The sequence below is a fragment of the Ostrea edulis genome, chromosome 6 (assembly GCF_947568905.1).
Source record: "Ostrea edulis chromosome 6, xbOstEdul1.1, whole genome shotgun sequence".
Lineage (NCBI taxonomy): Eukaryota > Metazoa > Mollusca > Bivalvia > Ostreida > Ostreidae > Ostrea > Ostrea edulis.
Genome location: NC_079169.1, coordinates 16,823,941 through 16,846,276, shown reverse-complemented (window position 1 = coordinate 16,846,276; position 22,336 = coordinate 16,823,941). Strand labels below are relative to the sequence as shown.

Genomic DNA, 22,336 nt, shown 5'->3' with positions numbered 1-22,336 from the left:
GATGTGTAAAGTCATTACTAGATATACAAATAGAGATGTGTAAAGTCATTACTAGATATACCAGTAGAAATGTGTAAAGTCATAACTAGATATACAAATAGAGATGTGTAAAGTCATTACTAAATATACAAATAGAGATGTGTAAAGTCATTACTAGATATACCAGTAGAAGTGTGTAAAGTCATTACTAAATATACCAGTAGAGATATGTAAAGTCATTACTAGATATACAAATAGAGATGTGTAAAGTCATTACTAGATATACAAATAGAGATGTGTAAAGTCATTACTAAATATACCAGTAGAGATGTGTAAAGTCATTACTAGATATACCAGTAGAGATGTGTAAAGTCATTACTAGATATACAAATAGAGATGTGTAAAGTCATTACTAGATATACAAATAGAGATGTGTAAAGTCATTACTAGATATACAAATAGAAATGTGTAAAGTCATTACTAGATATACCAGTAGAAATGTGTAAAGTCATTACTAGATATACCAGTAGAGATGTGTAAAGTCATTACTAGATATACAAATAGAGATGTGTAAAGTCATTACTAGATATACCAGTAGAGGTGTGTAAAGTCATTACTAGATATACAAATAGAGATGTGTAAAGTCATTACTAAATATACAAATAGAGATGTGTAAAGTCATTACTAGATATACCAGTAGAAGTGTGTAAAGTCATTACTAAATATACCAGTAGAGATGTGTAAAGTCATTACTAGATATACAAATAAAAATGCGTAAAGTCATTACTAGATATACAAATAAAAATGCGTAAAGTCATTACTAGATATACAAATAGAGATGTGTAAAGTCATTACTAGATATACCAGTAGAGATGTGTAAAGTCATTACTAGATATACAAATAGAGATGTGTAAAGTCATTACTAGATATACAAATAGAGATGTGTAAAGTCATTACTAGATATACAAATAGAGATGTGTAAAGTCATAACTAGATATACCAGTAGAGGTGTGTAATGTCATTACTAAATATATTAGTAGGGATGTGTAAAGTCATTACTAGATATACAAATAGAAATGTGTAAAGTCATTACTAGATATACCAGTAGAGATATGTAAAGTCATTACTAGATATACAAATAGAGATGTGTAAAGTCATTACTAGATATACAAATAGAGATGTGTAAAGTCATTACTAGATATACAAGTAAAGATGCGGTCTTTTGATTTGTTTGTACATTGTTTTACGTTCCATTTGAGATTTTTTTCACTCGCTGTAGGTGAAGTTCCACAAATCCTGGAGCCCATTGTTTAATAGTGTGAGTTCTTTATCAGGGTTTAGCAATGAGGGTTCTTTATCAGGGCTTAGCGACTAGATGGTCGGTCCTTCGGATGAGACCGCAAAAACTGAGGTCCCGTGTCACAGCAGGTGTGGCACGATAAATATCCCTCCCTGCTCAATGGCTATAAGCGCCGAGTATAGAGGCCTATATTTTGCAGCCCTTCACCGGCAGTGGTGACGTCTCCATATGAGTGAAATATTCTCGAGAAGGACGTTAAACAATATTCATTCATTCATTCAATCAATCAGGGGTCAACAGCGAGGGGTCTTTATCAGGTCTTAACAATGAGGATTCTTTTATCATGTCAACGCCTACCGTGATTTGGGATCTCCATTTTTAATGTCATAGTCGCGGAAGAGGAAGGGAGAAGATGCAACAGACCAGATCGGGGTTCGAACCCGGACCCCCTGAATTCTCTAGTCAGGTGCTCTACCGACTAAACTGTCTGGCTACCGGCGATCGAACCCGGCTGACCGTTACATAATCCGAGATTCCTCTGACTCTTACCTTCGCTTTTATATCGTGACATGTGCGGGGGAGAGTCAGAGTGGACTCCATATTGAAAAGTGGGAATTCAGCGACACCAGCTTGTGATGCTGCTTTACCTACCTCTTACAACTTTATTTCGCTGTTCTATCTTCCAAGACGCGAGGATTCAGTTATTGGAAGATTATTCTACAAATAGATCATGGTTAATACGATGCTATCGACGTTTAAACAGTGGAATTTTGTGTGTTTAAGTGCTGACGTCATGCGCAAAGAAATCGAATGGCGAGGCGGCGACCTATTTCAAGTGAGGCTTCATTGGTCGGTGTTAGGTCCGTTTAATTCTGTGAATTATGTTATAATACATATCGTCTCCGACGACAGTATATACCGTGATGCAAAAAATATGCCTTGTCTCGCCCCAAGTCGACACATATTATCATCGGTGACAATATGTAGTACATTATGTAGATGTACCAGGGTCATTATCAAATTTCGCAGATTTTTCAGTCACTTCAAAAAATCTTGTTAATAAGCTATGTAAATGGGGAAAAATGAATATCCATGAATCAAGTATAAATAAGGTGTCATATTAAAATGCATATTTTTAATTTTTGTCATACATTTAAAGAAGAAAATTGACCCCAACCTACGGAAATTGGCGTTTTGAGGCTGTCAATAAATCTCGATCATCTCTTTCAGGTTCAATACCATAATTAATTTCATTTTAAAAATAAAGTTGCACCATGTAAAAGTATACTTTCTATTGAAATTTTTCATGAAATTATGATTCTGAACTTTTGACAAAATATCATGAGAAGGTTAAATATTCATGTACAAAAATTTCTGATAAGTGGTGTAACAGAGATGTAAAATCTAAAAATACATTGGGAAATTGATATCAAATTGATGTGTGAATACCCCCTGTCATTAGTGACATCACTTCCTGTCACCAACGAACAATGCTTGAAACAGTGTGATTTGTGATCGTGAAATATTTTCAATTTTGGTAAGTTTGGTTTAATGAGTACAGTTTAAAACAAGTCAATTGTGTAACACTGATTTCACAGATAATTTTCAAAACAGAAGCATGGGATGTTCATCCATAGTTCCTATTATAGATTTAGATGTAGCTTGCTGCTATCTGTATAAATGAACTCCTATGGCTACATCGACATATCTAACCTCAATACATCATTGGTGTAACTGTCAGTTGTGTAACAAAGAATAATGTTACACAACTGAGGAAAATTGTAACACCACTGACATGTTTGTATTATATGGTAAAATTCTAAATAACCAACAATGATAAATTAATTAATTTAGCTTATTTAGTCACAATTAACCTTATTTTGTGCAGGTATGTCATCTTGGTCAAATTAAAGCCATCATATGAATATATCAGATATTTCAAGTGTTACACTATTGACTAAATTTGTTATACCACTGACATTACAATTTTCTCAAGAAAAGACAATGGATAAATGCTTAATGTTATAACTCTCTACAATTTTTCTTTTGTTTTTAATAGAAATCGCGACTTTTGGGATCCTTGCAATGCATATTCCATTTGACAATTGTCTTAGACTATTGAAATTTGCTGTATATTTTATGTAACACCAATGACTAAATTGTGTTTCCATTGACAAAATAACAAGTTATGGAGTTTATTAGAAAATGGTATTACAAATCATAATTAAGGTCTAGTTTCTTCGATTTTACAGAGAACACTTTTTAGAATATACCTTTCATCAAATTGAAGGGAGGCGCGGGGGTGGGGGTGGGGGGTGGGGGGGTATATAGACCTATCTCCAGTATTTGATGTTTAATTGTCCAAGTTATGATACAATTGATACCAAAACTTTCATGAGTACTATGTAAAAATAAAATAACAGACACCTGGAAACAATTTCTATAAAAATTCCTCAACTGGCACTTAATTACAATAAGAAATGGTAAATTTTCTATATATTCTCTATAATGATGCAATCACTTGAGGACCTCAACGTGCTGTGCGCCCTCTGTATTGGGGGGGGGGGATAACTCGTGCTGCAATGTGAAAAATGTAAAGGTAGTTATTGAAAAGAAGACACACTTAAACAATGTCCATTTGCAAACATACACATGTAATCACTATGACCATTTGACCCCACCCTGATACCAAACCCCTACCCCATTTCCAATTTTGGTAAAAGACAGACCTGCTCCTTATAAGTATCCAATTACTTTAAAGTTAGTATCAAAAGCATTAAGGAAAATGTTACTTAAATGATTTACACTTACACACTATATGCTAAGTTTGGTCCCCACCCTGGAGTCACTGCATGAATCAGAACCTTGGTCCTATACCCCAGGGACCATGAAATGTACAATTGTGGCAGAGGACTTCCCGCTCTTCATGAATATGCATTTAGTTTTCCTTACAGATTTGCGGTTGAAAAGAAAATTTTTGAAACTGTGTCAAGTTTTGTTCCTCCCCTGAGGCCCCAGGGGTGCAGGTGTTCTGAAATTTACAATTTATTCCCCCTTGTCCCAAGGATGCATCAGAATTTGGAATGGAAGTTATCAAGAAGTTAAAATTGTTCAATTGTTAATGTACAACGCATGACAATGGACACAGACCAAAAGCAATAGGTCATCTGGTTAACTCAGGTGACCTAATAAAGATGTATATTTGAAATTTGTATTTGGTGTAAGTATGTTGACACTTTTAGTGATTACCTTTGACATTATCTATTATTGCATATGTAACTTACACAAACACTATGATCAGTGGAGTAACACAATATAAGTGGTGTAACATACACCTTCATCATTTGTATATACGTACAAGCAAAAATATTCTTGTCCGATTTCTTTTTCATTGAAAAGAAATGTATGAAATTATTCAAAGGAGTGGTATTGGTTCATTTTTAGCTTTACTGTTAAAGTGTTTGGGTCCACTTCTGTTATTTTTGTGTCAGTGGTGTAATTTACCTGTCAGTGGTCAAACACATTTTGTCATTGGTGTGACATGAACAATTTTCTTGATCGCAGACAAAGATGGTCATATATCAGTATCAAACTTTTCTTAAAATAAGATTTAAATGAATCTATTTAATCTGTAATAAAATTTTTGTGTCATTTTGTAATCATGCAGGTATCATGTTAAAAAGAGATGGAAGGTTTTTAAAATAGTGTCTCAGATATACCATTTTGTGTCAGTTTAATTATAGAATTACTGAGTTTTTTAAACATCAGACCAAAATATATCAATTTTAATGCTTTTTTGCAATTATTTATGCCATTTTCAAGTATATGGTGTTATTACTTATCTTTTCCCCCTTTATTATAAAATTGTTACACCATTGACAGATTTGTTCTACCTATACACCTTTGACCCCATTTTTTTTTTGGCAATGGGGCACATTTCATGTTTGCAAAATTTAATATGCTTTACCGTAATGTTTGATAAACATGTTATGCTAAAAAAAAAAAAAGGAATTTAGAGCTATACATTTCTTGTCATTTCTAACTCTGAAAAATCTGCAAAATTTGATTATGACCCACCAACGGACAATATGTACCGTGAGGGTACGTGCATATCGTCGCCGAGGACGACATGTGCCAAACGACAATATGTACCATCACAGTGTGCACTCAACGGCGGAATTACAAGAGTCTTGAACTTTCACACACAGTTACACTAAGCAGTATGTAGTGACGCATTTAAGGGGGCGCAGCCGGTGCCCCCCCCCCCCCCTAATTTTTTCAAAATTTAAGGTGAACCGTGGTTTATTGTTTAGAAAAATGTAATCGATAAAAGAAGCAATAATATTTTCCAATAAATGACAAAATCTTTTGACTTACTGAATGACCTCTATTGAGAGAACTTACATTTTTTCCAAAACCCCTTAAAATTTGTGTCATTCTATTAATTTCACCTGATTAAAAATGACAGAAAATAGTAAAAATTACATTGTACTACATAGGAGACATATTTCAAGCCTAATAAGATCTGTAAAATCCAGGAGCGCCCCCCCCCCCCCCGACCCCCTGCCTAAAAAAAAGTTGCGCCCCTTAACCGCAATTTCTGGATCCGCCCCTGGTATGATCGTAAAACTTGTAAAATTTAATTAATTTTATCAATTGATAACTTGCAGAAACCTACAATAATGAATAGTCGTTTTCTTTCCGTTGTATTTTAAATGCATGAATAAACTTTCACTCGATAAGTTAACTTTTAAAAAATTGTCTACTTGGCATGCTTTAAATGGAAAGTGGTTTCTTATATTCAAAACAGCATCCAAAACACACTGACGGAATGTTGAGAGGAGAGCTCATATAAAGAAATAAGTACAGTTGTATCTCAAGCTCGTAATTACGAGTTCTTTTCTCGTAATTTGGAGATAATTATTTCGTAATTACGAGATCTTTTCTTCTCGCAATTAGATCTTTTCTCGTAATTTCGAGATAATTATCTCGTAGTTACGAGATAGTGGAAGGTGAATTTATTTTTTAATATGATACTAATCGTCTTTCGTAGTTTTCTAGTGTAACAGGAAGGGAGAAAATGCAACGGACCAGATCGACCGGGATTCGAACCCGGGCCCTCTGAATCTCTAGTCAGGTGCTCTACCAACGAGTTGAACCCGGCTGACCGCTACAGTAGTTTGCTGACTTGCATCCGTTATATCTGTTCTTACATAGGACACACTTTTTATTACACATCTGATAAACGACAGCAATTCTTTTTTTTTTTGCATTCTTAGAAAATAGGATAGTTTTTTTTAATGGTACAATTGAATGCACCAGTCCCAATCCCCCAATATTCAATTCAATTCAATTTATTTATTGATTCACCAAGCATGTTGGCATGCAATCATGTTACACAATATGAGATATATAATGACAATAAACTAATTACTAACAGTTCATTTACATATATGTAAATACAAGTATATATTTGATATGTACCTGAGATATTAGACTATGTATGCAATTTAGTATTGCATAAATTAAATGTAGTTATAGCACTCTACTTTTGGTGTGCAATTCAAGACATTCATGAAAAAAATTCACACAGCACAACCTTCTAGCATGAACTACATTGGCAGGGTTGCATAGTACTTTACAATGGTTTTCCTTTGATATATCATCATCTGAATTGTTCAAAGGGTAATATTTCTTTGTTATATCTTTATACATGAAGCAGTCATATCAAAAATGTAACTCATCTTCAACAGTAGTTTTACAAAACTGACAAAACGACATTCTTTTGGAATAGCCTACATGTTTTGAATATCTACTAGGTTCAATTTCTAAAGGGTGGGCAGATATTCTTAGTTTTGTTAATTTAGAGCGTACTACTTTCGCAATTGAAAATTTCAGATAGTCTTGTAATTCATAGTTCTTTCTAATTTTACTGTAAAAAAGCATTTTTTCACTTTTAGAGAATTCAGTATTTTGCAGTTGCATGTTAATATTATCAATATAGTAATTCCTCAAGTGCTTAAATTATCAATACCTTAATAATGAAAGATTTAGCTTATTTCTTAACTTTATTATTTAATTGTCCCTGCCAATTTCTCCCTATATGCCAGTATTATAAAGGTTATCATCTTCCTGTTTAGCAGCGAGTAGTATTGGATTTTTAATGCCATTTTCATCATCATAGCTTTTTAGTCTTTTGTAAAATTTGAACATAGAGAGGAGAGCTTTAAAGCAGATGGGGAATGTTCCTAGTTCATATTTAATGGCTAAATTTGAAGCTTTTTTCTGTACACCCAATCTTTAAATATTAAGTGCTGTATTTTTTTTTTCAAAGGGTAAGCCTAGTTGGTCACAATATTGTTAATGATAATACTAAAGTCTGAAATATAAAAAACGGTCCCTCAGTCTGGTCACTTTTGGTGAGAGGGGTGGGGTAGGGGGTATTTGCGTTTTAATAGAACACATCTTATTTTATACTGCTGCTTAATACTAGAATTTAGCTTAAAGATATACAGAACAGTAAAAAAGTTTTTCATAACCCTTGGGGTACTAGTGATCTACTTCGATGAGCGGTACAGACTTTGCTCCCTCATTCTGAATAATGAACCAGAACCAAAAAATAGCGTGCTGATTTGAACTCCCGATAACACTTGTACATGTACTGGTCAACGAGCGATCTCACGTACACGTTCTAATTTGAGACCTCTTTTTTGTACGATTTACCTAGTACCGGTCTTAAAATGGCGGCAATAGAAGGAGTAAATTCGGATCTTGCAAGAGAAAGAAGGAATGCCACTTTTGACGTTGAAAATCTCACAAATTTTATTTACAGAGGTCCCGAAAAAGTGAGAAGGAGGCGTTATATACGTAAGTGTAACGTTTACAATATATGTATTGTAATGATCAGTGGTAGGTTGGACTTTGAACCTGTCGATAACTGTCAGTAATTGCAATTCTAACTAGGCCTAGGGTAAGTAAATGCAACTTCAAATAAATGAAACACAGAGTTGGGTATTACCAAGTCTACATCTTCATGGCTTAGGCTATAGGTTAACCTATGTGGGGATGGGATTGGGAAATCCCCCATAGCCTCACATTATCATAAAATGATAAACGGGTGTTTCTGCGCCTTTATTTAAAATAATGGCAAATTCTGTGCAATGTTGAATAAGTGCGACATACACTCAACATGACGCGAATTGTCTCTATAAAATTGACAACAGAGTCAGAAATTTCATATCAAAGTAGCTGCTTAAGAGGTAGTAAGGAAACGATTGTCGCCGGCAGTTGATTGTCAATCGTTTTTGGCTCTTCAATTTCGATTCTATTTTTCATAATCGATTGTCGCCTGTACACTAATTAATATCTACTCCAAGATTCATCTGACTGTTATTCCCGCTTTTATATTGAGACGTGTGGGGATAGTCAGAGTGGACACCGCATTAAAAAGTGGGAATTCAGTAACACCACCTAGTGTGTATGCTGCACATATTCATAAAACTAAATAGAAATAACCCCCAAAATAATAAACATTTATCAACTACATGTAAATTTATACCAATTATATCCATCATTGATTGTTACAGTTCCTCCGATTATGACTGATTATCCAGTATGAAATTTTTCCCGATTTTTCAACACTAGTGAGAAGGAAGCAGTCTGAAATCCAATGCACACCGTGAGCGTTTTTGGTTTGATTAATATATTTGCAGAAGTATCAGACATTTTAGCACTTTTTCTTCTTTTCACATGAAACACGAAGAGATGTACTCCACGGGTGTTTTTCTCGGTTGTACGAGATATATTTTCTCTCGCTAGAGAGGGATAATCACGTTTTAGCAAGAATATCTTGCTATAGGGGAAGTGTTCCCAACCTGTTAAATAGCTACAGAACAGTAGTCCTTTGAGAAATATTGGGACAGATCAGATATATCTCTCTGATGGCCGGGAAGTGTTCCCAACCTGTTTAACCCGATTATACATATCGCCTGTTAAGCCCCTTTCACATTCACAGATCAGGAGATGGTTGATGTCAGATGCAAAATTCTAGCCATCCGGGGTGATCAACGGATATCCGGCATCTTTGGGTTCTATGACATTGTAATGCTGGTGTCAACACTGTCTTATCACAATGCAGACACGTAAACGCTGATTTTTCTACGGATAAGAACAGTAACAACCCGTCCCTGGAAAAACCCCAAATTGGTGTCGGCATTATCACGGAACGTACAGAATATCAATGTCTAGTTCCCTGTATTTTTTTTTTATGGTGTGAGATCTATATAATTCAATGTATACCACTTTATCTAATTCACTGCATCTACATCTGTATGTTACAAGAGATCAAAATGCTTTTAATATTTGGTATTAGAACGTCCTCCTAGGCACCTGATCCCACCTCTGGTATATCCGAGAGTCCGTGTTTGCCCTACTCTATTTTGTATTGCTTATAGGAGTTATGAGATTGATCACTGTTCATTATCTTCACCTTTATAGGAGTTATGAGATTGATCACTGTTCGTAATCTTCACCTTTCATCCCCCAGATTGTCCAAAAATATGTGATTTTTTATTTAAAACACACAAGAGATCTAGATATCACATATTAACAGAAACACAGACAGAAGCAAAAAATGCCGGTCTTTAGATGCTCCATTGTACAGAATACTGGAGGACGACTCGGTGAGGTTGTGCCTACATAGCAGTAGAACTCAAGGCTGGGGATACGAATGAAGAGTTGTTTTATGCGACTATAAAAATATCCTTGTTTGGAGATGATCCTTGACATGTTTTGAATATTAGAATTTAGGAAAATGCAAAAATCAATCATACTGTAACAATTAAAGTTATTGGGAGGGCTCATGCAGAATATTACGCAAAAAAATACTTATAGAATGCTTGTTATTAGTATTATTTCTTAATTTACATTGCAGCTTTAGGCCTTCTATTAAATAGAAAATCATTAGAATGAAACCTGTCCAATACAGATTGTTTTCTTGATGTCAACAAGACGTACTCAATACACCGGGATAAAAAAATATATATCAATATCTGCATGATGATTGAATGATATAGTGCAAAACAAAGATATATCTGAAATATTTTGTTTCACGGATTTTAAAGTGTAAACTGATGCAAATCAGATCATATTGCAACAATTAAATTCATTCTATGACAAAATGAAAAACCTTTTTATAAAGTTGAAATAAAGCTTTAATCACTTAATCTCATTTGGAAAGTTTGGGAATATTTGTGAGGGGAAATTGTCTAAATAAAGTAACAATTCCTGCATGAAAAACACTGAATACTTAGTAATTTACAACTGAAAATGCATAAAAATATAGATGTCAAGCATGATATCTATTTCTATCAATCTGGAGTAGGGGTTATTCAGTATAGTGGTCAGTGTGGAGGATCTGAGATTGTACAGTACAGTGGATGATGATCTTATAACTACTACTCAGGTGACTGATAAGGCCTGTGGGACTAGTGATACTTATAACTAATACTCTGGTGACTGATAAGGCCTGTGGGACTAATATACTTATAACTAATACTCTGGTGACTGATAAGGCCTGTGGGACTAGTGATACTTATAACTAATACTCAGGTAACTGATAAGGCCTGTGGGACTAGTGATACTTATAACTAATACTCAGGTGACTGATAAGGCCTGTGAGACTAGTGATACTTATAACTAATACTCAGGTAACTGATAAGGCCTGTGGGACTAGTGATACTTATAACTAATACTCAGGTGACTGATAAGGCCTGTGAGACTAGTGATACTTATAACTAATACTCAGGTGACTGATAAGGCCTGAGGGACAAGTGATACTTATAACTAATACTCGGAACACTCAAATGTTCGATGTTCACAGATAGTACATTTACTGGGGCATGTGTTTGAGCTTAATTTGTCATTCATACATGTATAAAAAAAATAACAAGTAATCATGTTCATGTTGAAAACATCTCTTTTTTTTTCTACAGACAACTTGGCTATAAAAGACCCGGTCTTAAGGAGGGCTAAGCCTTGGGCATTTCAAACTCGAGAGGAACAGTATGAGACATCTTTGTGGAAAAATATTCACATTAACAAACAGCTTAAAGAGTTTGCTCTCACCGAACCTGCTGAAAGGTTCTACTATCAAGAGTAAGTTTTAAATTTTCTCTTTGTTGGAAACTTAAAATCAAAAAATAATGTGAAAAGAAATAAAAAAAATCAACACCTGTGAATGTAGAGAATGCTTTTAATTACATCATTATCTTTAAACATGTAATTGGATTGCATTACAATATATGTTTGTAGATTGCAATTTCATTTGGAGCAGATGCATGTAGATAGAAGTAAAGGTTTATAAGATGTGAAAATACACAATTTTGTAGATACATGTTTGATTTTGAATTTATGCAGTATCTATTTAGCATTGTGAAATGTGGCAAAACATGCAGAAATGGTCAAATTCTGTAGTCCGGCAGGTGTAAATTAGATTGTATGATTTGATTAGTCTCTGTCTTGATATACGCCCGTCTTTAAGATTACCCGTCTGTCTGTTAGCTGTGAGGCCTATGACTGCCTGTTAGCTGTGAGGCCTATGACTGCCTGTTAGCTGTGAGGCCTAGGACTGTCTGTTAGCTGTGAGGCCTAGGACTGTCTGTTAGCTGTGAGGACTAGGAATGTCTATTAGCTGTGAGGCCTAGGACTGTCTGTTAGCTGTGAGGCCAAGGACTGTCTGTTAGCTGTGAGGCCTAGGGCTGTCTGTTAGCTATGAGGCCTGGGACTGTCTGTTAGCTGTGAGGCCTAGGACTGTCTGTAAGCTGTGAGGCCTAGGGCTGTCTGTTAGCTGTGAGGTCTAGGACTGCCTGTTAGCTGTGAGGCCTAGGACTGTCTGTTAGCTGTGAGGCCGAGGAATGTCTAATAGCTGTGAGCCCTAGGAATGTCTAATAGCTGTGAGGCCTAGGACTGTCTGTTAGCTGTGAGGCCTAGGACTGTCTGTTAGCTGTGAGGCCTAGGGCTGTCTGTTAGCTGTGAGGCCTAGGACTGTCTGCTAGCTGTGAGGCCTAGGAATGTCTATTAGCTGTGAGTCCTAGGACTGTCTGTTAGCTGTGAGGCCTAGGACTGTCTGTTAGCTGTGAGGCCTAGGGCTGTCTGTTAGCTGTGAGGCCTAGGACTGTCTGTTAGCTGTGAGGCCTAGGGCTGTCTATTAGCTGTGAGGCCTAGGACTGTCTGTTAGCTGTGAGGCCTAGGACTGTCTGTTAGCTATGAGGCGTAGGACTGTCTGTTAGCTGTGAGGCCTAGGGCTGTCTGTTAGCTGTGAGGCCTAGGGCTGTCTGTTAGCTGTGAGGCCTAGGGCTGACTGTTAGCTGTGAGGCCTAGGACTGTCTGTTAGCTGTGAGGCCTAGGAATGTCTATTAGCTGTGAGGCCTAGGACTGTCTGTTAGCTGTGAGGCCTAGGACTGTCTGTTAGCTGTGAGGCCTAGGGCTGTCTGTTAGCTGTGAGGCCTAGGACTGTCTGTTAGCTGTGAGGCCTAGGACTGTCTGTTAGCTGTGAGGCCTAGGACTGTCTGTTAGCTGTGAGGCCTAGGACTGTCTGTTAGCTGTGAGGCCTAGGACTGTCTGTTAGCTGTGAGGCCTAGGACTGTCTATTAGCTGTGAGGCCTAGGACTGTCTGTTAGCTGTGAGGCGTAGGACTGTCTGTTAGCTGTGAGGCCTAGGGCTGTCTGTTAGCTGTGAGGCCTAGGACTGTCTGTAAGCTGTGAAGTTAGGACTGTCTGTTAGCTGTGAGGTCTAGGACTGTCTGTTAGCTGTGAGGCCAAGGACTGTCTGTTAGCTGTGAGGCCTAGGACTGTCTGTAAGCTGTGAGGCCTAGGACTGTCTGTTAGCTGTGAGGTCTAGGACTGTCTGTTAGCTGTGAGGCCTAGGACTGTCTGTTAGCTGTGAGGCCTAGGACTGTCTGTAAGCTGTGAGGCCTAGGGCTGTCTGTAAGCTGTGAGGCCTAGGACTGTCTGTAAGCTGTGAGGCCTAGGGCTGTCTGTTAGCTGTGAGGCCTAGGACTGTATGTAAGCTGTGAGGCCTAGGACTGTCAAACTTGGTCAGTTAATGCATCTTGTGGGGGAGGGTGATGTAGCTCCCAAAAGTAGGTCACTGTGGCCTCGTTTTGGAATTGCAATTGACAGTGTCACAGCTTTTGACTTCAAGCATACATCATGAAAGACATTTAGAATAATTGACATGTAAAGAAAATGGTAAGCAGTAGTTTTATATTACATATGTTTCCACCATTATATTTTATTTTCTACAGAGCAGCAACCCCACATGAGAACAGTCCAATTGGCCTACACACAGCTATGTTTATTCCCACCATAGAAAAACAAGCAACAAAAGAACAGAAAGAAAGATGGCTGCCACTAGCTGAAAGTCTGAAAATGATTGGAACATATGCTCAGACAGAAATGGGGCATGGTAAGGCATTACATAGAATCTAAACATTTTGATTGTCGTTCATTCAGAGAGAGAGAGAGAGAGAGAGAGAGAGAGAGTTTCATTGATATCAAGACTCTTGATGTAGGATTTGACCTACTTTTCAAAAACTTTAACCTTGGCTATTTCTTTTGAACCAAGGGGGATAGAGCTTTGATATTTTGCAAGTAGATGCCTCATGACCAGGCTTTTCAATTTGTATCAAGACTCTTGACCTTGAAATTTGACCTACTTTTCAAAATCTTCAACCTCAGCTCTATATAATGTTTTGAATCAAGAAGGATGAGGTAAGTAGGTTCACGCTTCCCTGTGAGCTATTCTGTCATGTGACAACTCTTGTCCTTTTTTCTGATACTCTTTCTACTTGATAGTGACTTGTGATTGCTTGCAGGCACATTCATCAGAGGGTTAGAGACAACCTCAACATACGATCCAAAGACCAAAGAATTTGTCCTGAACTCACCCACCATTACCTCCATGAAGTACTGGCCAGGAAATTGTGTGTATACAATATAATCTGTTAGAGAGAATGTCGGCTCAGTGGGAAAAGTCAATCAAGTTAAAAATAGCCATATTTTTTTTTTATAGATAATATGGACTTTGAATTTAATAAAATATGATCCAACAAATTTATTAATACATATTTCAATAATAAAACATTTTTTCTACCTACCCATAATTCAAAATGGTGTGTTGCTTGATGTCTAACCAATGATGTGATACACTATTTTCAGTGGGAAAGTCCACCAATCATTGCCTGGTCATGGCCCAGCTATACACACAAGGAAAGAATTGTGGTATTCACATGTTTATGGTGCCCATTCGGGACCTCGAAACACACCAACCTCTGCCAGGTTTGTAGGATACACTTCTAAATAACAGATACACATACATTAGGCTTAAAAGAGGGGTTTTCTTTCAAATGAGGTAATAAAATGCATAATCTGTTTTTTCATATGTTGTGAATCTATTCAACTATATATTGGTTATATGTGACATAACTGACTATGATGTCACAGTGTGATGTCATACATTGCATACTACTGAGTAACGCTGATATAAATGTATTACATGATAGTGAGGGAGATATGAAGATGTAATTCACCCAAGAAAAATCATATTCCCCTCAGGCTCAGGGGAATATGATATTTCTTGGGTGAATACATCTTCATATCTTCCGAACATCCATGCAATAAATTGTTTATTATACCAAAACAAAGCAAGACTACAAAAATGTATTTGAATTTAAAATTGGAGTCCTCTCATCTATACATTGTATGTAGCTGAGATCGCCCTAACGGTAACACCGCACCGTCAGCGTATTAATTAGAAGGTACAAACAACGAAATACAGTAATATGATAACCAGTTTTTATATTTCTATTTTTCTTGAATGCTGATTTACTTGCTTGTTTTTGTATCAACCAAAATCAGGCGATTTAACTGTGTATCAGAGATTTAAACAAATTCCCTTTGTGCCATACAAAATATGATAGCTTATTGTGACATCACAATGACATCACAATAAACTACGTCTACCTAGATGTAAAATTTATGAAAAATACACGAGGCTGCTGAAGGGGTGAAGTATGATGTTTGAGAGGGAGATATGAAGTTGCGGGGAGGGGGGGTATATATTGGAATCATTATGTCGGTCTGTCTATCTGTCTGTAGACATGATTTTGTCCGTGCATGTTCTAAGAAACTACTCTATGGATTTTTCTGAAAATTTGTACACTCAATTTTTAAACCATGTACCGAATGAAGAGAAATGATATAAATCATTAGAATAGTATTCATATTGAGCATCACCGGAAATATTTTAATATTTGATTGATTCATTGATTTTTAGGTCACCTGAATTCATTCAGGTGACCTATTGCTATCTGTTTTTGTCCGTCGTCGTGCGTTAACATTTGAACATTTTCAGCTTCTTCACTGAAACCCCTGAACCAATTTCAACCAATTTTGGCATATAGCATCTGTGGGTGGAGGGGAACAAAAATTGTGAAATTCGTGGTCCCTGCCCCCCTGGGGCCTGAGGGGTGGGGCAAAAACCATCAAAATGAGTGTAATTTTAAAAAATCTTCTTCTTTACTCCTGGACATCAAGAAGCCAAACTGTGGGCATAATTATAATGAGCGTTGAGCCCTCTACCAAAATTGTGAAATTCATGGCCCCTAGGGCAGGGGTTCTTGTGTTAGGGTGGGGCTCTATTGGTCATATAGTGAAAATGTAGAAATTCTTTGAAAATCTTCGTCTCTGTCTCTGGGTATTAAGTAGACAAACTGATAGCATGGTAATGATGAGCAAGGATGCCTCTTTATACCCCCCGCAACAAGTTGTGGGGGGGTATACTGGAATCAGGTTGTCCGTCTGTCTGTCCGTCTGTAGACGCAATGGTTTCTGGTCTCTAAAGCATTATTCTTTCCACCTACCGTCACCATATCATATATATGGACTACCCATGGGATGAAAATGTTCCCTATCGATTTTGGGGTCAAAAGGTCAAAGGTCAAGTGCACTGGACATCGAAGTAGCAATATGGTTTCCGGGCTCTAAAGTGTTATCCTTTCCACCTACAGTCACCATATCATACATATGGACTACCCATGGGATGAAGATGTTCCCTATCGATTTTGGGGTCGAAAGGTCAAAGGTCAAGCGCACTGGACATTGAAGTAGCAATATGGTTTCCGGGCTCTAAAGCGTTATCCTTTCCACCTACAGTCACCATATCATACATTTGGACTACCCATGGAATGAAGATGTTCCCTATTGATTTTGGGGTCAAAAGGTCAGATGTCAAGTGCACTGGACATCGAAGTAGCAACACTCAGAAAAGAGGTAGTTTATACCTATTACCAACACCCTTTGGGAGATTGGGGTAAGCGGGGGGTATTCTTAGTGAGCATTGCTCACAGTACCTCTTGTTAAAAATTGTGAAATTCATGGCCCCTGGATCAGGGGTTCTGGTGCTAGGGTGGTGCTCTATAAGTCATATAGTGAAAATGCATTATTTCTTTGAAAATCTTCTTCTCTGTCCTTGGGTATTAAGTAGACAAACCAATAGCCAATAGCATGGTTATGATGAGAAAGGATGCCTCTTTCAAAATTGTGAAATTCATGGCCCCTGGATCAGGGGTTCTGGTATTAGGGTGGGGCCCTATTGATCATATAGTGAAAATGCATTTTATTTCTTTGAAAATCTTCTCCTCTGCTGCTGGTTATTAAGTAGACAAACTAATAGTATGATAATGATGATCAAGGATGCTTCTTTCAAAACTGAAATTTATGGCCCCTGGGTCAGGGGTTCTGGTGCAAAGGCGGGGCTGACCACATAGCTATTCAATGTTTCTTCCATCCAAAAGTAAAATTCTTATATTTAAACACAAACCTAATTCAAACATTGGAAGGTTGTTACATGATACTCAGGTGACCTATAAGGCCCCTGGGCCTCTTGTTTTTGAAAAGCAACATTTTCAATCCAAAAAAAAAAATTAATAATAATATGCTAGATGTCAATTTGATTAGACAACTTCTGGTTTGATCAGAGGAAGCTTGTTTTTATCCATTATATATATATAGTGTGTGTGTGTGGGGGGGGGGTATTAGTCCTTAAAAGGACAGTTCTAGTTACTTCTGCAGTTTAATTAACTATGTATACTATTGCAGTCTATGCGAAAGACATCGGACCGTTGGACCTGACCGATGTGCAGTGCCTCAGGTCCGATACATCATTTTTTACACCGAACCGGAATGTCCGATGTCTCAGTGTCTGGTTTTGAGCTCTACTATTTTGATGCGGAGTCATTTAAATGTTAAAGTATCAGACAAATCCAAATACGTAAATGAATGTTATTAAAACCACATGGACCGTCTAAAGTAGTATACAGGAGGGATCCCTGGTATAGTATTACTTGTATAATAAATAAGATTTCCTTGGTTTTGCATTTTCGCGTGTTTCACTTTTTATGCCCCCATTTGAAAAAGAGGGGGCATATTGTTTTGCAACTGTCGGTCGGTCGGTCTGTAGACCATGTGTTGTCCGCGCAATATCTTTCGACCCCTTTGCTTGATAACAACCAAACTTGGTACAGGGGTTGCCCCTGGAGAGTAGATGATCTTTATTGATTTTCAGGTCAAAGGTCAAGGTCAAACTGCTGGTCTTTACCCCATGTGGTAGACCATGTGTTGTCCACTCAATAACTTTTGACCCCTATGCATGATAACTACCAAACTTAATACAAGGGTTGCCCTTGAAGAGTAGATGATCCCTATTGACGTTAAGGTCACATGGTCAAAGGTCAAGGTCAAACCTCTGGTTTTAAGCCCATGTGTTCGCTCAATATCTTTTGACCCCTTTGCTTGATAATAGCCAAAATTGATACAGAGGCTTTCCTTAGAGAGTAGATGATCCCTATGGATTTTCAGGTCACGTGGTCAAAGGTCAAGGTCAAACTGCTGGTCTTAACCCCATGTGGTAGACCATGAGTTGTCCGCTCAATATCTTGAGAACCATTCACTTGATTGTAATGATATTTCATATGTGGGTTGGTTATAAAAAGAAGAGGACCCCTATTGTTTTTTAGGTCAAAAGGTTAAAGGTCAAGGGTCAATCTACTCTGGACATAGGAATATACTGTCCGCTCAATATCTTGAGAACCCTTTGCTTGACAGACATCAGACTTGGTACGCTGGTACATCATCAGGAGAAGATGACACCTATTGATTTTGAGGTCACATGGTCAAAGGTCAAGGGTCAAACTGGACATAGGAATATATTGACCACTGAATGTCTCAAGAATCCTTTGCTTGACAGACATCAAACTTGGAACACTGGTATATCTTCAAAAGAAGATGACCCATATTGATTTTGAGGTCACATGGTCAAAGGTCAAGGGTCAAACTGGACATAGGAATATACTGTCCGGTCAATATCTTGAGAACCCTTTGCTTGACAGACTTCAAACTTGGTACACTGGTACATCTTCAGGAAAAGATGACCCCTATTGATTTTGAGGTCACATGGTTAAAGGTCAAGGGTCAAACTGGACATAGGAATATACTGTCCGGTCAATATCTTGAGAACCCTTTGCTTGACAGACTTCAAACTTGGTACACTGGTACATCTTCAGGAAAAGATGACCCCTATTGATTTTGAGGTCACATGGTCAAAGGTCAAGGGTCAAACTGGACATAGGAATATACTGTCCCTTCAATATCTTGACAACCCTTTGCTTGACAGACATCAAACTTGGTACACTGGTACATCATCAGGAGAAGATGACTACTAATGAATTTGAGGTCACCTGGCCAAAGGTCAAGGGTCAAACTGGACATAGGAATATACTGTCCCTACAATATCTTGAGAACCCTTTGCTTGACAGACATCAAACTTGGTACACTTGTACATCTTCAGGAGTTGATGACCCCTATTGATTTTTAGGTCACATGGTCAATCCACTCTTGACATAGGAAAATATTTTCTGCTCAATATTTTGAATTGATGATTCTACTCTCAATTAAATGATGTGTGTGTATAACCCTTTTCAATTTTGCACCATGGGGGGCATATGTGTTTTACAAACATCTCTTGTTTACATTAGGTTTTTCGGTCTGACAAAATTTGGTTTGGTCCGGTGTGTTCATTGATTACACAGGACTGAATGTCCTGTGTGGTCCAAAAAACTTTCGCATAGACTGCTATTGCCATTTGTTTTCAAGTTCCATATTATGTCTTTTGTTTCTAAGCTTGAAATCACTATTTAATGGGGGGGGGGGGGGGGGGTCACATGCATTACATGCACTATTCTATTTACATGTTTCTAAAATTATGAACACATAGTAATTTCACATGCTCAAAGAAAGTGATCACATTTCTTATCCTCTTTATGGCTGTTATTGTTATACTTTTAGTATGACTTGTCAATATTTTTAGGTGTGGAGGTTGGTGATATAGGTCCCAAGTTTGGATATGGCTCAAATGATAATGGTTACCTCAGACTGAACAAAGTCAGAATTCCAAGAGATAACATGCTGATGAGATATTCCAAGGTAAACAGAGTTACAAAAAAAGAAAACAACTTTTATCATTGAAATGTACATTTACGTTTAACTATGTTGTAAAACAATATGCCAGTTTCGAGATATGTCCGAGTTATTTCCCTTTGGAGAACTCTTGTACATAATAAGGCACAAAACAATTTGTTTACATGCGGGAGTGGGACAAATATTCAGCTTTGCACAAGTGAATCATCTCAATAAGTTTCTCATATGCAGTTTCATCACCCAAATTTGACTGTTACATAAACTATTTAAAAGTAAATGATAAGTACTCAGGGAGTAATCAAATACATAGAATTCTTATTATATCACGTTATTTCATTGCTCATATGTATCATTTCCAGGAAATTATTTGTAAATATGACATTGTTTTTATGTTCCACTTTAGTAAAGTATTTCTTTCGATAGTATTTTGTATTTCCGACATTTACATTCTGAAAGAGAAGCTGCATTTAATACATTTTATCGTCTTATTTGCTGACAGTAGGTCCACTCTGTGTCACTTCATCATTAAAAGTGCAGATCACCTCAGTCGATTCCATCTAACCTCGGATGTATGATGTTTTTCGCCATAGTACGTATACAGTGACGTATAACAACATGTTTAACACCACTGATCAACTGGAAGTACTGACAGCGAAATACAGTCCATTTTAACGTATGACACTCTCAATGTTTGTAGCTGTTTCTCTTGGCGAATTATGTTTTTTTTTTTTCAAAATAGAGGACAGTTTTCTAAGGCAAACTCGCTAAATTCGTTGAAAAAAAAAAGCCATTTTGATCACTACCTTCTTAAACAAAGCGTCAGTTTTTCCAGGAGAGTAAATAGACGATCGCATTACAAATGTTAAGCATAGCTACATATCAATACATTATACATCGGAGGTTAGATGTAGGATACCGGAATCTGCTGAAGTTTGCCGAATGACTTCTGCATTAAAAGCTCCACTAAATGCACCTTCTTCACAGAAGAGCTCTTATCTCGAAATTGATGTATTGGAAAGGATCTTATTGTGAACCAAGCTTTTATTTATGGAAAAGGTACTGGAAGATGGGACTTTTGTGAAGCCCCAAAATGCTAAGATTGCTTATGGCTCCATGGTATTGGTTAGGGCAGTCATTGTGACAGACACCTCCAGGGCCCTGGCACAGGCCTGTGTAATTTCCATTCGGTACAGCGCAGTCCGACGACAAACAGAGGTCAAACCAGGGTAGGTTTACTTATTAGTAACACTGGGTAATGCTTTGTTTTACCAACCACAAAAGAAGTTGAGATATCAAACTGATTTTTCGAGGTGACGTAAGTCAGCCTCGTATGTCAGACCCCAGCTTCAATGGCGCCCTGTTTTAATCACTACCATTTGCGAAATCACTTTGATTTTTAATATAAGAAATTTGTTGTCACATATGCTAATGCAACGTAAAAGCTGTCACAATTCACTTTGAGATTGATATAGGATCCATATGTTTACCCTCTACGATAAGCGAGTTAAATAAGAATTTATGAAATCGCAATTTTTATCCCTTCGATATGAAACAAAGTCCACACATCAAAAGGAATCGCGAATTAGTGTTTAGGTTTGTAAACAAGATCAAAATTATTTGTCGTTTGCCAACATTTTATTCCACGATCTTAGAAAAACAGAATTGGACTGTAGGAAACGATTTGCATTGCTTCTGTATTCATTCGCATTTTCACATATAGACAGGGAAAACATGGTCTATTTTTCTCTAGGAATTCTGGGTAAACAGCTGTCTCCTCTTATGTCTGAAAATTATGTTAATTAGCCGATTTATCGCCTATCAAAAAATAGTTCACATTGATACTATGTTCCATTTTTATTAAACTGTTATATATAAATTCTGTTTTATGTCAGATTGAAGAAGTCTTCCTTGTATGTGATCTGTTGTATTTATCAAGCAGAAATTGTGTGTAATTAGAATTTTAATATTAAACTCTGCACTATTTCTCTGTATCCATACGCGCCACGCTATCCTATTTATCAACAAGGAGAAAACGTCTTGCCTGAGAGAACTGATATATTCTTGCCAACGCATTAACTCAAGATAATTATCTGAAACCCAATGTGTTAATTTCGTACAATTTTACCAAAATATTTCTTTTGGACGCATTTTTTGAGATTTTAATACTAAATCTGGGTGTAAACATGTAATCTTCGATCGAATGGGCCGAGCGCCATTTCCCGCGCTCTTTCATGGTCAAGTCAGATAGCTGTAAACATTGATTAAGAAATATAAATGAACATGTTTTTGTGAATATATTTGTTATTCAAGAAAAGAACTCCATTGGAAGTAATATATTGGAAATGAAGTTTACATTTCTTTGTCACGAAATATGATTTATCTCAAGAGTTGAATGAATTATCTTAAGAGTTGACACTTGTTTTCAAGAGTTGATATTTCAAGAGTGGAAATTTTCTTGGACTGGTTTAACTTTGACTCAAGAATTGAATGAGTTATTTCAAGAGTTGACAGTTGTTGTCGTCAT

The 22,336-nt window shown here is 37.0% G+C and overlaps 1 protein-coding gene across 1 annotated transcript in view; it reads left to right on the top strand.

Annotated features, from left to right (window-relative positions):
• The first annotated feature begins 7,936 nt into the window (after window positions 1-7,936).
• LOC125683853 (peroxisomal acyl-coenzyme A oxidase 1-like) overlaps window positions 7,937-22,336 on the top strand; it is a 21,025-nt gene continuing 6,625 nt past the window's right edge. The window contains exons 1-7 of the mRNA XM_048925342.2: window positions 7,937-8,146; window positions 11,272-11,434; window positions 13,584-13,744; window positions 14,154-14,261; window positions 14,497-14,616; window positions 19,703-19,818; window positions 20,869-21,038. Of these exons, the coding sequence (XP_048781299.2) occupies window positions 8,020-8,146; window positions 11,272-11,434; window positions 13,584-13,744; window positions 14,154-14,261; window positions 14,497-14,616; window positions 19,703-19,818; window positions 20,869-21,038 (965 nt within the window). The 5' untranslated portion in view covers window positions 7,937-8,019. The remainder of the gene's footprint in view (window positions 8,147-11,271; window positions 11,435-13,583; window positions 13,745-14,153; window positions 14,262-14,496; window positions 14,617-19,702; window positions 19,819-20,868; window positions 21,039-22,336) is intronic.